General features: G+C 40.5%; 2 protein-coding genes across 2 annotated transcripts in view; both read right to left on the reverse strand.

Moving 5' to 3' along the window:
* LOC143551361 (uncharacterized) overlaps positions 1-17,295 on the reverse strand; it is a 27,539-nt gene continuing 10,244 nt past the window's right edge. Inside the window, exons 3-5 of the mRNA XM_077041815.1 lie at positions 8,599-11,085; positions 8,398-8,513; positions 1-277 (exon numbers count right to left, since the gene is read on the reverse strand). Coding sequence (XP_076897930.1) covers positions 1-277; positions 8,398-8,513; positions 8,599-9,984 — 1,779 coding nt within the window. The 5' untranslated portion in view covers positions 9,985-11,085. The remainder of the gene's footprint in view (positions 278-8,397; positions 8,514-8,598; positions 11,086-17,295) is intronic.
* On the reverse strand, positions 10,448-13,188 carry LOC143551362 (uncharacterized). Its single transcript, XM_077041816.1, has 6 exons — positions 12,262-13,188; positions 12,157-12,201; positions 11,702-12,046; positions 11,381-11,618; positions 10,892-11,085; positions 10,448-10,786 (listed from the first exon to the last, which is right to left on the reverse strand). Exons 1-6 carry the CDS (start codon positions 13,186-13,188, stop codon positions 10,448-10,450), a joined length of 2,088 nt encoding a protein of 695 aa, XP_076897931.1.

Here is a 17,295-nt window from a genome sequence, read left to right on the forward strand (position 1 = left end):
CTAGTTTTTTTCATCCTGAGTATTGCCACCACCGGTTTGATTTTCTACCACCACGTCTGTTCCCTTAACATTGTTCTTTTTGTTATTTCTCTTCCCTTTCTTGTTTTTTGCGTCCTGAGTGTTGCTGCTCTCTGACACTACCATTTTCTCAATCTTTGATTCATGTATCATGACAGAACGCCTAAAAAAATCATCTAACGTTGGCTTGATAATACGCAGCCTTTCCACAACCCCTTGTACAATCTTCATGAAAAACGAATGCTCCACGTCTTCTCGTCTGAAAAAGATCACAGAAACCCAACCAATTCTTGAAAAAGTTCTGAATGTATGTGAAGAAACACTAAGTGACCCCGACAGATTAAGGATAATCTTAGGGTTAAGTAGATGTTTCCCACGAGGGTTAGATCCGGCAAAGATGGCTATTCTTCTCAACCTGCAAAACAGACACCGTAAGCTCGTCACTGAGAAGGGGGGGTTCCTCCTTGTGACCACCCTCCGGCGTGAGAATCAGACTAGGTTGCTCTGAATATAAGTGTATATAGAGAGAAATAGCTAGAGAGAAGATAAGATAATGATACCGTTCCAGGGTGTTGGAGTATTTATAGCCGAAGGTAGGTTTCCAAGCAGGTACGGCCAGCTGTATATAATATTCCTTTTCCACCAACTATGGGCTACGTTCGTGCCACGATGGGAGTTGGTGGGTAGGCAGCGGCTGATAGTGACATTTTGTAATGGAGCGTGCTCCTCCTCGTACTATTGTCAGTGAGCTGTCACCCTGTGATTGGTTCATGGGTTGCTTTTGTCAGATCTTGTCTATTTGTCCATACCTTGGTAGGTATAGTACAAAAGATCTTCAAGAAGTGTACGGACTGGCTCTTTTGGGCGGGAATATTCCCGCCTTGCTCATTCCTTCCTCAGGTGACATTACTGAAGTATAAGAGTTAGTGCCTTATACGTGTAGCCTTACTGTTAGTGCGGGTAGCCTTCCTTCTTGGCTTGTACCCACAGCTGCGGGGACAGCCAGGGTACTGCGCCAAGGGAGGCTTTCCTGCGGGGACAGCTAGCTTAGTGCGTGTAAGGTCTTCATCTCTCTGAGCATGGTGGGTCCTGCGGATCCAGTTGGTCTTTGCGCAGACGTACCTCTTCAAGGTGAGTCTTGCAGGTCCAACTGGGCTTTGCGGGAACCTACCTCTTCAAGTCCCCCCAGTCCATTGTTCTTCTCATGAATTGTTAATAAGTGAGGGGAACTTTTGGACTTTAAGCAAGGGGCTTTAAAAAGGGGTTTTTCGTTTTTTAAGGTTCTCCGTGGGGATTCTTCCTGCAGTTTTCCTAATGTCACTTGCAGAAAATTCCCGACTTTTCCTGCCTGATCTTTGGGTATGATGCGGGTAGGTGTGTAACCTCTTCGCAAGTCGGGAGCGTTGAGTTTCACTTGTGTAGATTCTCCACGAGGTTTTGGTAGTTTTAGACATAGTGATCAGTTATGTTAAACAACCAATTCCACCTTGAAGCTTCAAACAATCTAGTTCTCAACGTTCCCGCCATGCGGGGGTGTTATTTCCCTTTCCGCAAGCATGGCCCATAAGATCGATCTTCTTGGTTTCAATTCCCTGCAAGTGCTAAGTATGTGAAGGGTTTCGCCTTGACACTGTACCCGCACTTGTCTTATGGTTTCTTGTTTCCAAGGTAAGGGGGTATATTCCCTCTTATTTTTGAATCTTTTTGAATCTTTTTGAAATTCAAAGAGTTGGTGAAAGGATAAGGACAGTCCAAACGGTTGAGAGGACGTTGGCGTCTTCTGACGGTTTCAGGATGTGCAGGAAGTTATGACGACGTGACAGCATGTGGTCAATCTGGACGCTTTTTCAGGTGCGTGGGCGTGAGTTTCATGGCACGCGCCATGAAGACATCTGTTGCCAGCTTGCTTTATCCACACGTGTCGCCGTGTCATTGCTCCTACGCTCTCTCTCATCCGCATTAAATTCATCGCATTCATTGCGATGAGTATATAAGGTGGAGAGGGTGTATTTCGTCCCATATCTTCACTTCACTCTTCTTTTTCTTTTAAGCGATTTCCGGCGAATACTCATCCTTTCCGGCGAGCATTCTCCTGAAACCACTTTCTTTCACTAACATTAAAAAAGAAAATGTCTTCTTCTTCTCCTCATGATCCAGAGGTTAACGTCGAAGAGTCCGACGTTTTCCTCGAGAACCCGGCGTCAACGTCCGACAAGGACGATAAGAGTACTGCTGGCGAGTGTCAGTGTACTCTTTCTGTCGATGTTTCCGGAGACCAACCAGACGGTATACGACGCCCCTAAGGGCAAGATAGGGGTTTACGCTTCGTTCTTCCTATATGGGAATCTAAGATTCCCATTAACGAAGTTCGTATACCGTGTTTTGGAGAAACACGGTGTTCATCTGACAGAGGTGCACCCAATGGCAATTGCTAAAGTTCGCCATTTCGAATGGGTGTGCCGTATTTTGGATATCGAGCCTCGAGTCGACCGCCTGATGACCTTCTATACTTGGAGGTGCATCCAGGGTTGGTATACCCTTGTCACTCGGATCAAGGGTTTGAAGATCTGTGCTACTGAGCGTAGTCTTCATTCTTGGAAGCGTGAATTCTTCTATATTTCCGCTCGCGTCATTCCCATTGCGATGACGTTCAAGAATGGTAGGGCACTTCCTAATCGTCATGCTTCCAATTACCAGGAGACGGAGTGGTTTACCAAGATTTCCCAGATTCGGACTCCTGTTTATCGCTTCCCAGAATCTGGGATGGTTATGCTTGGGATGAGTCGCGTGTGGAAGGATGCCGGGTCTGGGACGCCGCAAATCCCCATCGTTCTTGAATACGGTTTGAACTATATTCCTTATGGTACGCCCCGCCCTTTGCGTTGGTTTAGGGTTTTCCTTCTAACATTGTTATCATTTTTATTTCAGAAGGGAACGACTTACAGTCGCTTTTGCACCCGCGGGAGACTGGTGGTCCAACGCGGTTGGGTACTCGTGATATTGATGAGAACGAGTTGCCCATTTTGGAGAAAACTGCGGATAGGTTCGTAGAGGTCTATCCGCCAGGCCATGAGATTTTAAGCGCCACTCGGCCAGGTAATGAGTTCTTTAATCCTCGTCCTCTTCATGCTCACACTTCTGCTGGAATTCCTTTGATCTTGTCATCTTCTGATGAGGGATCCGCAGATGGGTCTTTTATAGTAAGGAAAAAGAAGGCGGCTAGCGTGAAGGGCAAAGCGAAGGTTACTACCTTCGTTGACTTGGGGGATCAGTCTGATTCCGAGGCTGAGAGTGAGGAGGCGGCGAGGAACCTTGGTGGTGGTGGCGAGACCATTGTCTCAGAGGTTGAGACAACGACTGTCACTTCCGAGCCGCCAAGCATTGCGAAGGTAACTGGCGTGAAGAGGCCATCTTCATCGGGTCCATCTCCGCCTATCAGGGCTTTCAAGATCAAGAAAACCAGTAAGTGTACTTTTTGTGTATCTTTTCTGCATCTCCTTCCGCCTTTGTTTTTGATATCTTGAGGTTTTTCTTTATGCAGAAGTAGAATTATCTGTTTTTGAAGAGGGTGGTGCGGGAAGAGTTGGTTCAGGACCCACGACGATAGGTTTGGTCAACCTATCCGAGGCGATGACCCAGGCGGCTGCGCCTATTTCTGGTACTACTGTTCCGGTTATGACGTCGTCTGTCATGGCTGCTGTGCCGACGATGGCGTCCACTTTTGTTGCTGCGTTGAGCAGTTCAACTTCTGCGATATTCACCACGTCATTCACCGGACCGGCGGTGACTTTTTCTATGAGCTCGTCTGCGATGAGCTCATCTGCAGCGACTGCAACGGTTATGAGTTCATCTCAAATGAGTTCATCTCCAATGGTCTCTACCTTTGTGACTTCTACGGTGTCACATTCGGCGTCAACGACTACTTCGTCCTTGGCCAGTTTTTCAGGTATGTTTAGAGTTGGGACCTCTAGACTTACCTCTGTTGATGAGGGGGTCCGATCTTTGCCTCCTTCCCATCTCCTTGACCTCTTGGATGGATATCCTTTAGGTTCGGGTGATGGGTTTAGCGGCTATCGGCCTGTTATTGACCCTACAGGTGCGTGGGGTTATTTTGGCATGTTATCCATCCTTAGTCATTTTTTCTTAACTGTTTTTTTTTTTTTTTGCAGTTTCAGATTCCAATGAGGTTTATGCCCCAAGGTGGAATATCCGCCGGGGAACAACTCTCAGGACGGCTGCGAACTGCGTCTATTGGGCGCGCCATGCCGCTCCAAGTGGTGCATTGGGGGAGGCGATGGTTAGCTACCAGGAAGGCAGGTTGTCCACCGAGCTCCGAATTCTACTCGCCCGGATGCAGCCGCGTGTCGAATTACTTTGTCGTGAAAACAATAAATTAAGGACTGCGCGTAGCTTGGAAGGGGCTCAGGTGCGATCGCTGAGGGAGGAAAATAAGAAGCTTGCCGCCACCGCTGCTGAGAGAGAAAAGGCCTTCAAGGATCTTGAGGCCGAAATGCAAGCTAGGCATGAGGCCCGTTCCAAGGCTACTCAAGTTGTTAATGAACAGCTTAGGTTGGCTAAGGAAACTGCACGTAACGCTACTGAAAGGGCCACAAAAGCTGAAGCTGTTGCTGAGCCTCTACGCACTGAGAATGAGGAGCTGAAAGCTAAATTGGAGAAGCTTCAGCAGGCTCATGAGGCTTTGGCTTTGGAGGACGCCAAGAAGCTACAGGAGCTCTTGGATCAGAAGGGTGTGCTTGATCGCACTGAGCGCAAGCTTAAAGGCGTTGAGGAGGCTGCTGCCAAGGAAGTGTTGCTTGCCAACCTTAATAAGAATGAGGCCGAACATGCACGCGATCAAGCTCAAGCGACCCTTCGAGAGGCTCTGTCCCATAAGGATTGGCTTCTACGAGAAGCATTGCCGCAGGTACACATAGCTCAATTATCCTTTTCCTTTTGCTTTTTATACTAAGAAAAGTTTTTTATATATTTTTTTTGTAGGTTGTGCATCGGATTTTCGCGAACACATCCTATGATGATGCCATGAGCGCAGCCCTTAACGCTTCTCATGAGGATGGAGAGAAAGTTGGTTTCTTACTTGGTCTAGGATTTGCAGAGAAAGGTATCCCGCCTTCCAAGTTTCCTCTGCACGACGTTGATACTGAGGCTGCCTATGACCAAGCTGTGAACCGGTATGCTGCTTTCTCTCATCTGGTTGTGGAGAAGGTGAATGAAGTTGTTGCTGCTGATGACGGGCTAGCTGTTCTCAAGGCTTTCCTTGAACAGCCGCAGCCAACTGATGGTGCGGGTTCAAGTGGGTTTGGAGGGAGTGGTCCCGAAGCCTGAATCTTGAGATTCCTCCAAGCCGTTAGGATAGCTTTGCATTTTTTGTAGGCGGGTAGATACCTAGCCATTTTGTAATGTTTGAACAGCTTTTATCGTGAATATAAATGTTTTGTTAATGTCTTGCCTTATAAACATTATATGACTTGCTCATGCATATTTTAGTTTAACTTAGCAATTTTTCTAAGTGTTTTGAATAAGTTAACTTTTCGACGCGTGTCAGATAATAGGTTAATGTTCTGTTTCCTCTATCATGATTGTGCGGGTAGGACCGTCACTTTCACTTAGTAGGATGACCAAACTTCATCTATATCTGACCTGCGTGAAGGTTTTCCTCATCTTTTCCTTAGAAATTTTTACTGTGTATTAGTGTTTATGCGGGTTGTGCCGCTTTCCACACGCAACGACTTACTTCCTCCCTCACTTATTTATGCGGTGAATACCGGCATATCAGTATGGTCAGATCATAAGTATAAAGGTAAGGCTATCAGCATCAATGTGATAAGGAGAATCATTTCCATTAGAAGTGGCTCTAGGCCTGTTCGTTACAAGTTTGGAATTGATCTACATGTAGCATCTGCGTAATTGAGCTCCATTCCATGTTCTTGGGATGGGGGTGCCATCGAGCCTTTCGAGCCGGTATGCGCCCTTTCCCAGAACTTCTTTAATAATGTATGGCCCTTCCCAGACCGGGGTCAGCTTTCCTGGGCGCTCCTGGTTCGAAGCCTCGTTGTTACGCAGTATGTAGTCTCCGACATTGAAGTTGCAGAGTTTCACCCGCGTGTTGTAGTACTTTTGCATTTTTCGCTTGTAGTTCTCTTCACGCGCTGCGGCTAAGTCTCTGCGCTCTTCGGTTAGCATAAGGTCTAACCGTCTTTCCGCCTCATTGTCTTCTTGTTGAGTTATGACTCTTGGTGAGGGTAGACCAATCTCGATTGGAACCATGGCTTCAGTGCCATAGGTGAGGCTGAATGGGGTTTCGCCCGTGCTTGCTTTTTTCATCGTTCTGTTTGCCCAAAGGACATGTGGAACTTCGTCCACCCAGCCGGATCTATGCTCCAAGAGTCTTTTCTTTATGCCGTCGACGATGCTCTTGTTTGCTCTTTCCACCTCACCATTACCCTGCGGGTGTGCCACTGAGGTAAAGGTGTGGGTGATTTGAAGCTCTTTCAGCCACTTTTGTAGCTTCTAGTCAGCAAAGTTGGTGCCGTTATTGCTCACCAAATTCTGTGGAAGTCCAAAACGACAAATAATAAATTCCCAAATAAATTTTTTGATATGTTTTGCGGTTGTTTGGGCTAGGGGTTTTGCTTCTATCCACTTGGTGAAGTAGTCGATGGCTACCACTAGGGACTGAACGTTCCCTCCTACTGTGGGAAATGGGCCTGTAACATCGATGGCCCACTTCTGGAATGGCCATGAAGAAGTGACTGGAACAAGTTCGTTCTTCGAGCGATGCGTGTTGGGTGCGTAGAGCTGGCAGGACCTACATTTTCTGATGTAGGCCAGCGCATCTGTGTGCATCCCCGGCCAAAAGTATCCCGCGTTGTTTAGCTTAGCTACAACTGCGCGTGGACCTGCGTGTACTCCACAGATGCCTTCGTGTACTTCCCTTAGGAGGTAGTCGGCATCTTGGTCGTCAACGCATCTGAGGAGTGGGCCAAGAAAATTACGCCTGTAAAGTATGTCATCAACAAGTTGATAGTTCAGTGATTTACAGCGTATCTTTCTTGCCTGTGTCTTTGACTCTGGTAGTACACCCGTCGCAAGGTAATTTATGATTGGCGTCATCCATGTTTCCGTGCCGGTTTGGATGACACAAATTTCCTTGTGTGGGACTGATGGTGCTCCAAGAAGTTCAACTCGGATGTCCTTTCCCAAGTGGGTGAAGGCTAACGATGCAAGCTTGCTTAACGCATCCGCAGATTTTTTTTGCTTCGCTTGATGTGCACAACTTTGCAGTCGTTGAAATCGCGCATAAGGGTTTTTGCTTGTGCGAGGTACAGGGCCATTGTGTCGTTCACGGCCGTGTACGTCCCGTTGATCTGGTTGGCTACTAGCATGGAATCCACGTGGGCTTCCAAGTTTTTCACCCCTATCTTACGCGCAATTCTTAATCCGGCCAGGAATGCTTCGTACTCCGCTTCGTTATTCGTACTTGGGAAATCCAGCCGAATAGCGTAAGTGTATTCTTGGCCTGCTGGGTTAGTTAGTTTCAACCATGCACCTGAACCTTCGTTGTTGGCTGCTCCATCAGTATAGAGTCGCCAGACATCGTTAATGTCTTGTGCTGGAGAGGGTTGAGCCTCTTCCTGGCACTCTTTTTCGCGTATTCTCCCAACTCAATTGCCCATTTGGCTAGGCGCCCTGACAACTCGGGTTTGCCTAGAACGTTTGCAAGTTTGAAGTTGGTGAGAATGGTGATTGGGTGGCCTTGGAAATATCGTCTTAGCCTGCGTGAAGCCTGTACAAGCGCTAAGACTAATTTTTCCAGGGTGGAGTACCGGGTTTCCACGTCTGTTAAGACGCGGCTTACATAGTAGATGGGCATCTGGATGCCCTTTCGTTCTACTAGTATGACTGCCCCAGTTGCTCTGTCTGTGGCGGAGAGGTAGAGAATTAATTCTTCCCCCACTTCTGGTGCTGTGAGTGTTGGGAGTTCGACCAAGCGTGACCGAATCTCTTGAAAGGCTGCTTCCGCTTCTGGTGTCCAGCGGAAGTGCGTTTTCTTCAAACAATTTCTCAATGTTGACACGAATGGGAACGATCTATCCGCATGGTTTGCCAAAAAGCGGTTAAGTGCGACTAGTCGTCCATTCAGTGTCTGAGCCTGTTTGATGGTAGTAGGTGATTCCATTTTCATAATGGCTTCAACCTTTTCTGGGTTCGCTCTGAAGCCGTCTTTGATAACGATGACTCCTAAGAACTTCCCATCTTCCATCCCAAAGGAAAACTTGCTCGGGTTGAGCTTCATGTTTATCTTTCTGAGCGTGTTGAAAGTTTCTTCGATGTCTTTCAACATCGCCTCTGGCTCGAGGCTTTAAATCATCAATTGCAAGATTCGCTTCATGTACAATGCTTGCATCTTTGCCGGCACAGAATTGTTTGTCCGCAAGGGCAGTAGCTAATGTGCTTATATTTTTATCCAACTCTTTCTGCCAAATATAAAATTAACGGGGATCAAATTTACACTATTGACTAAAAAAATCATTCATTACAACCACAATGATCCAATATTACCTTTATCATAGCTGCCGCAGATAGCGTGTTCAGTGCCACTCCCTGCTTCCCGTATATAACCTCAGATATATCTTCAAGAACTTTCCAATTAATTTGCATTTCTTCTGGATTCACATTCAGATTGTCATTCGCTGATGTGTTTGAAGATGGCGCCTCAAGAATAGCCTCGATAGAAGGTGTTTGAACACAAAGTACCGTTTTTCTCGGAAACAGTACACTCATTATCTCATCTTTAGATTTCTTAAGGTCCACGAATACAGCACTAGGAGCATGGACTCTTGGAAATACATTTTCTGACCGCACAATCAGGAGAGAATCCTCTACGCTCATAAACGCCTCTGCTACCACTTCTGGATTCAAGTACAAGTGATCACCATCTCTTCTCCTTAAAAGAGCAAAGACAAACTTCTTGGGAAGCAAATAAGCAATATTATTTTGTCCAGACAACAAATCAAGTAATAGTTGAGAATAGTCTGATCCGTGCAGATAAATTAATAATAACATCATAACAAGCTTCAGTGATAAAAACGGATGGTAATATAAGGAATCTATTTTCGATTTTTCAATCCATGATAACGTGTCATGTCTATTGTACAGAATTTGTTGAATCATTCCAACAATGAAGGGTACTGCATTCTCTGGAAGTATCTGTCTGGATGCCGAATAAGTTGAAGAAGAGTGAATATATCTAAACCATTCAACAAAAGAAGATTTTGTGGTGAAAAAGATTCTTGAATTGTGATATGCCATGAAAATAAGACTATCCAGGAGACACACAAAACTTTGAGGTGACATGTAACCAGGAAGTCTCCAGTTAGCATTAAAAGTATCTTCCAAAGCACTAAGCAGTGCTTGAGAAACACAAACATCTTTCAAGCCGCCATTCACGAACACCTTAAAAAACTGCTTCCATGAGGAATTCCATTGAATCCATCTAGTTATAAGCTCGTAACGAGCTATAGGCTTTCTTGAACCAAGACACATCATCATCACCTTCCCAGTTGTCAAATAGTTACTGTTACCCTTTATGTTTTGATGAATAATCTCTTCAAGAAATTCATGAGATAGATCTGTCTCCCTTAAAAATATCAAATTAGCGGAGACCGATGTTCGCCAGTCTAGTGGAAACATGAGATCAAAATAAGCAGAAGAAAATTGTAGAAAACTTTCTAGCTTCCATGTATCTGTGAAGTTAGTATACTGGCAGTCTAATAGAAACTTGGAAACCTCAAAAATGTGAAGAAGAGATGTGCTTTGATGAAATGCAGAACCGTTTGACTTTGACTTATGAAGACCTTCAATAGTTTCAAGCACCTTTATACCGACGGAAACTAATTCAGACTGCCAATAGGACTTCATAGAAAACACCAAATCCTTGACATTCATAGTTACAAGCTTCTTGTCCCTTTGAATAACCTTTTGACCCGCATTTCTTATCCAATCACCATGCCTGTTGACCAACACGTAAACTATATTGCCTTTTGACCAGCATTTCCTCACCCCAAAAAAATTCAAAATAAAATCAACACGACCATTGTGTTCATTTTGTTCTTCGTGAAAGCTTTCAAGAATCTCAAAAACACCCAAGACACTTTCCTTCCATGCATTCCAGTAAAAACTAGAGTTTTACAGAAACTTGATTCTGAAAAATATTGTCTTCACAATACTTATTAATATCAACAGGTAATTCGTCCTCCCATTCATACTTTAAACAATTCAAATGAATATGTGAATCCAAGATTTTTCTGATAAGAACGATTTCTCCGCGCCAACTCTTGTAATACTGGGAAACATGCAAACTTATTTTGAGATCAAGCAAGCTACTACGCTGATCAGAGAGTAATTCAAGCTAACAAACGAATTCATATAAATTTTCTGAATGCGTTTTTGCTAGCAACTTCGCTTTTTCACAAAGTTCTTTGTTCTGAGCAAACTGCTTCAAGGGCCAACCTTTGTTGCCATTTCCCCATAACGAGCTAAAGAACACATACCAAAGTAACAAAATCATTGCATCCTTATAAAGCCCAGCCTTCTCCAAAAGAAGAGCTTCTTTTAAAACATCACCCCATGACCTCGCCAGCTCAGCAGCTTCAAGAAAATGACCTGATCTTTCTTCCAAATTCAAAAGTTCATCAAGGTAGCCTAATGACTTTAAGAACGCACGTTTTGATTTCATAGAACAAAAAGCCTGGATATAATTCATCATGGATTTAAAATCTTTACGCTTATGGGAATAGAGAGCACAACTCTCCAAAAATTCTTGTTCAATAATTTCTATTTCTTAACGTTGAACAGTACATTGCTCTTTCCATTGTTGAATAAACTGCAATCCTTTATTAAACAATTTTCCTTTTCTGCAAACCGATAAACACTTGGTAAACTTATTTCCTTTTGCAAAAGCTTCGGCTGCGTCACTATAACATTCCGCTAGAATGAAACATTCTGCTGCTTCATCCATCTTTCCACACTTATACCGATAAATTTTTCCTAAACAAATACAAAATATCAGATTAGATGTGGGGCGTGTCAAGCTAAATTGGGTCTTCCTAGTACAAATTTAAACGGACCGGAATGATCCATAAACACTTTCGTCCAATTTAAAATCTTTTTAGAAACAATCACGACAATAAACTAGATCTTTGAGCAAAGAAAGAATTACAAGTTTCAACTTGATTGTTGTGTTTAATACTTTTAAATAAAACACAACCTAAAACACCATTCATAATAATTTAATAGATTGAAACCATGAAGTTGAAAAAGTTATGCTTAGAAGAGATGTTACCTGCTCTTTCAAACTCCTTCAAATCACAAAAACAAGATGCAGCGGACTCATGTTTCCCAATAGATTCAAACATTCCCGCTGCTTCTCTAACATAAGCTGAAAAAGCTTCAGGATTTTTACCACGCATTTGATCAGCAGATGCTCTAAGGCTAGAAGCTTTGGCTAAAATCTCCCACATTACATCCCCAGCTCTTTCAAAACACATTATTGCCATAAAAAAGTTATTCTCATAAAATAGCTGAAAACCAAACAAATGAACACTAATCAAGAAACCATGTTAAACAATGTATTATAATAGCAAATCAAATGAAACCTTCTTGCCACGGTCCCCCACTCTTGAGGACTGCTTGCCACTCGCATTGCCTGTACCAGTGAACCATCCAGACCTCTTACTTGAACGAGTCCTCTTCTTTTCCAGTAATCAAACATTGGCTTAGATAGTTCCTCTTTATTTTCACATATCCAAAGCCTTTGTCGTGTACGGGTGATTGCTACATACAATTGTTTCAACTCAGAACACAAGACATTATGTCTTGACTCACTGAAGTTGGGGAATGATTGAGGAAGTTCCTCATCGAGCCAATCATGATCCTTCATGTAATCATATATAACTCTCCATTGGTCTTTCAAAGGAGAGGTCTCAAAAAAGTTATACAATAACACATCCTAAAAATGATGGAAATGAAACATCAAAAAACGCAAAAAAAAAAATAATAATAATAATGAAGTCTCACAAATTAGTGATATGCTTATGATGGAAAGAGTAGAAAATTGACCTGAAACTCAAGACCTTTACATTCCACGATAGTGAGAACAAGAGCCTGCTTTCAAATATATTCACAAATTTCTATTTTGGCAGTCTCGTCACGTACTAGAATCACCTGTTCAGCGCCAAAACCCACCATTTCTGCGCCACTTCCACTACCGCCAAAGATTGTCTTGATTACATTTTCATCGTTACCCGACTCTAGCAGAACAGGAACTTCCCCAGAAATAAGACTAGTCTCAGGCTCCAAAATATCAATCGAATGAGGAAAGTAACAATAAAGAACTTGTATAACACTCTGAGCTAAATCAAGAACACCCGCATGAGTTCTAAAGTTTTGTTTTAGCTGAAAAATCTCAGATACAATACGCTTCTCTTGTTTTCGAGTTGTGCGAGAACATAAAAACTCCTTATAAAACAAAGATCGAATATCTTGAAACCTAATGTCAATGCCTCTTGCAATGGTTTGTGCAGTATCTCCCGCAAAAATAAAACCCTCTTCAACATTTTGGCAGATATATTTAAAAAGAGAGATTTGCCTCATGCTAAGATCTTGAACTTCATCAATGTAAACATAATCCATTTGGTCGCCCGCATACCTTACACTTTTAAGCCTATGATGAAGGTCAATTACTAAATCACCCAAATCAAACTCCCCACGTTTAGTTTTCAAATTTTCATAGGCTTGAAAAAGAAAGTAAACATTCTCTCTTTCTTGTTTGGTTAAAGTGGATATGCGACTTTCAGACAATAAACAGTAATCCTCAAACCTCAGTTTACCGCCACTGCTTTCCCCTGCTTGCAGACCCCCTTTTATATGAGAAATTATTTCAGTGAATACCCGAGAAGGGTCAAGTTTCTTTTTAAGATTTTCATTAAAGCGAGGCCAGTAAAGTGAGCAGAACCTATCAAATGTAACCTCCTTTGATCTTATGAAAGTTTGCAATGCAACAGATCCGAAACTTATATGTTTACTTTGAGAACCTTTTTTTGCCTCATCAAATCTTTCAAAGTAAGAACTACCCAGAGTGCCATCTAGCATCATTAAAAATTTATGAAATGTAGGATATGAAAGCAAGTTAGTACAAAAGAAAGTATGAAAGTATGAATATAAGTTTGTGTGTATTGTATAATGTATGATTAACTAGAACTCACTCAGCGTAGCTGACTTTTAGTATGCACGCAGGTGAGTAGGATGAGGCAGCTCGCTTGAGAGGACACGTGGCGTTGAATAAGAGACTGGCATCGGAAGGCTCAGGGCGTGTTATGTTTTAATTACTTAGTTTTCGAAAGACAAGTTGGTTGTTTAAGACAAGTTTTGAATTGTTATGAAATGTTTTATTAAAGTTTTTATATTCCGCGAATGTTTTTAATTAACTCTGATATTAGAACTGCGTTTATAAGTAAATCCAACACGAAAGTAGGGCTACCGGTAACGGGGCCTTACATGCTATCAATCGTAGGTTTAGGGTTTTGATAAGTGTGTTTATATAGGAGTTTTGAACCTCAAACCTTGCATCTTCTCGAAACTTTCTATGAAAAAAAGCTCCTCTCGTCACGCGAGGAACAAGAACAAGGTTAGTTGTGTGACGCGGCGTGCTTACACTTGGAATCATCCAATGAGGTATCCCCATGTCGTGCGGGGAGCATATACAAACTTAGCTATGTGGCGCGGCGAGGCTATTTTTCTCGAATTTTAGTTTCAGCTCATGTCTCTCACGAACTCGTTCCAGTACTCTGTGTTCGCATATATAGCTCCGATGTTCTCCCTTTTCAATAACTTTAAATCCTGAGACATGTAACACACAAATAGATCAATAACTAGCTGAGTGCTCGCGCAATGCAACGGGGGTGTGCACTAACTTGACATTGAACGTATAATATGTGTCATTACATACGTCATTTGATGAGAGTGTGCACGTGGCCCAAAATTTGACACGTAACTCGTGCAAAGCCAATTGCATGTAATCGAAGATTGAACACGTGTAACCGGCCCGGAATGCACGTTATTGACATTAAAACATGCTTAACCAAGACCATGCGTGTAATTCATAATGATTACCGGTGCAGGGCGCTATGTTGAGCGCTTACCAAGATTTGTTTACGTGCGTTACGTGGTGCTGAACACGCGTTTATCGGCCCCGATACATGTAAACAACGACATCTGGTAAACGGTGACGAAAATCAAGCAGCAAACCCGAAATATACAGTAATTTCAAATAAATCACTTTTGTAAACCAACCCGTTTTGGCCCTAAACCCGTTCTGACTCGACATCAGTCTGACCTGGCCCCTATGTACTCGAACCCGAACCAAATTAACCATTTTACTTGTATCGACTTGTTCTGGCCCTAATCCACTTTTACAAATGACCCAAGCTCACTCGACTCGACCTGTTACCAGTTCTACACGGTAATCACGTAACATGTTAACTTTTTAAAACTAAAAAACTATAGCAATACTATACTTAAATTAAAGAGAATAAAATACTCGTTTTTATGATGTAGTTATTTTAAGAAAAATATTAACGTGTGAAAAGATATGGCCGTTAAAAAGTCGAGGGGTAGTTGGTTTTGAATTAGGGGGAATATGTGTAACTATTATCTAAATTTACAAAAGTAGTGAAGTTGAGGGACCAAAGTTATATGTATATTTTAAAGAAATGAAAAGACTTAATTACCCTTAATTTTTATATTTTTGATGCATTGTGTGTTGTAAATAAAGCATTGAGTTTGTACCTCTTAAAATTACGAGGTCCCTCACTCATGTTTTATATATAGTATAGATATAGATATACACATTCTAACTAAAAACGAACTAACTTAAATAAAAACTAACCAACTTTACACGAAAAATAGATGCATTTTACAATACATTATATATCATCACGCTTACTCTTTTTTCGTCCCTGAAAAAGATCTATGCAATGGAATCATAATCGGAAAAATTTTCTTAAATCATATAGGTTATTTTAAGCTTAGATAAACGCAAAAAATCATGATTGTCAGTATTGTTGTCCACTTAAACACAACCATCAGCTAATCAAGCCCCCGCACATATTTAGCAATTAAGTTCAAGCGATATCAATAAACCTATGGGTCTCATACCTAATGTAACATTCGTTAATATTCAAACCTGAAAACCACCTATTTAAATTCTCAGATTTGTTATGTGTGTGTATATATATAGGATTAGGTTCATGTGAAAACCATTTTGAAATTAAGAACTTTGAAAGTCATTTTGGACCACAAAAAAAATATTTTTAGGGAAAATAAAAAAATTTATAAAACAAAAAAACGCGAAAATAAAGAAAGTAAAAAAAACCAAAAAATTTTATTTTTCATCCCGGTTTCATAAAAAATAAAAAGAATTTAAAAAAAAATATCTGTTTAACAAAGTTATACATATACGTGTAATACATATTCTTTAATTTTATACAAGTCATTCTTTATACACATATGTACTATTAAGATAAATGATAATGTACATATGTATACATTATGTAAATCGAGATTAAATAAAAATATACTTATGTTTATAAATAGTTTTTTTATGAAACCAGGATGAAAATAAAAAATTTTGGTTTTTTTGCTTTTTTAAAATTTGGCTTTTTTTGTTTTATAACTTTTTTTATAATTTTTTTAAGGTTTTTTTTTGTAGCCCAAAATGGTTTTCAGTGTTCTCAATTTCAAAAAGTTCTCTTAAAATTCTTACCCTATATATATATATATATATATATATATATATATAATATGTTATTAATTAATCTCAAGTTTTTGTTTCATGTGTTTATGCATTTATTACATTTAAATCAAGTGCAGGGGTGTAATGTATCAGATTCTAAAGTTTGTAAAAAATCTCCCTGTCATGTTACGCGACGGCTTTCCTCAAACTCGTCGTGCTGCGCGACGAGGTCATTAACTGCGTGTGCCAAAATTTGGTCACGTTACGTGACCGAAAGGCACCATGGTCGTCGTGTAGGGTGCAAATGAGGTCCGTTGCTGGGAAGATCGCTTTAACACGCTTGCCCTACATATTTTATTTTTTATTACCTTTAATTTTGTGACTTTATTTTAAATAATGTACCTTATTATTTTTTATCTTTTGACAAATCTCGTGTATACACGGGTTCAAAAACTAGTGTATATATATATATGAAAAAAATGTTGTGTTGCGTTCCTGTGGTTTTAAGGCGGAGGCACATATTAGTCCCCAAAAAATGAACTGGTTGCGTCCTTGTGGTTTCAAAAATGAACTATTTGTGTCCCGACGTTACTTAACTGTGTTAGCTTCAGGGGTATTTTTGACATTTCACCTATAATATATATATATATATATATATATATATATATATATATATATAGTTGATTTCATTTGAAAATCATTTTGAGTTTTAAGAACTCGAAAAAACTTAACGTGACATTTTTTTTTTTGCAAATATGTATTATACGTAGGTTACATGTACGTAGAAAAATTACAACATTTTTACGAACCGAATCGAATTTTTACATAGGTGTAACAGACGTTTAAATTAGTGTAATCCCTATTCATCTTTATTCTCTCTCGTACGTAATTTTTTAATTAGATTTAATATAACAACATAATTTAACCTATTTGATTAAATGTGTGGTTAAAAATGAGGTTCTTAAAGTTTTTAAAACTCAACAAGTTTTCAAACTATCCCTATATATATATACATATACACACACACTAGCTTTTATCCCCCGTATTACGGTGGTTGTTTTACATTATTTGTTTATAATATATATATATATATATATATATATACATATATATATTTGAATTTGAATTTGAATTTTATTTATTGTAAGGAAGTTAATAATATACTTAGTATTTGGTGATGAAAGATTTCACAAATAAATGAGATGTTATAATATGGTTTAAAAGCTATTTTTGGGTTTTATTAGACTCATGACCCGTTTATTTTTTTTTTACTATAAAGTTGTTTTTTAATTATAAATAATATATATCGTTTTTTAAATAAATCAGAGATTAATTTTTAATATAATGAGATGTTAACCGTTTAAAGAATATCTTGGTTTGGTGAGACCAATACCCGGTGAATTCGAATCAAATGCATGAGAAACCTCCATTTATAAATAATGCAGTCTAGTAGCTTGAGAGAATGT

This window comes from Bidens hawaiensis, unplaced genomic scaffold (genome assembly GCF_021521415.1).
Source record: "Bidens hawaiensis isolate Kalapana, Puna unplaced genomic scaffold, B.hawaiensis_p1.1 tig00016367_1, whole genome shotgun sequence".
Lineage (NCBI taxonomy): Eukaryota > Viridiplantae > Streptophyta > Magnoliopsida > Asterales > Asteraceae > Bidens > Bidens hawaiensis.

Bases quoted from the DNA above. Each gene is read 5' to 3' on its own strand.
- LOC143551362 (XM_077041816.1), bottom strand. From the start codon at position 13,188: ATGCTAGATGGCACTCTGGGTAGTTCTTACTTTGAAAGATTTGATGAG. The intron at 12,202-12,261 runs GTGATTCTAGTA...ATTTGAAAGCAG, and splicing joins TGGGTTTTGGCGCTGAACAG to GCTCTTGTTCTCACTATCGT. The intron at 11,619-11,701 runs GCAAGAAGGTTT...TTTGGTTTTCAG, and splicing joins CTCAAGAGTGGGGGACCGTG to CTATTTTATGAGAATAACTT.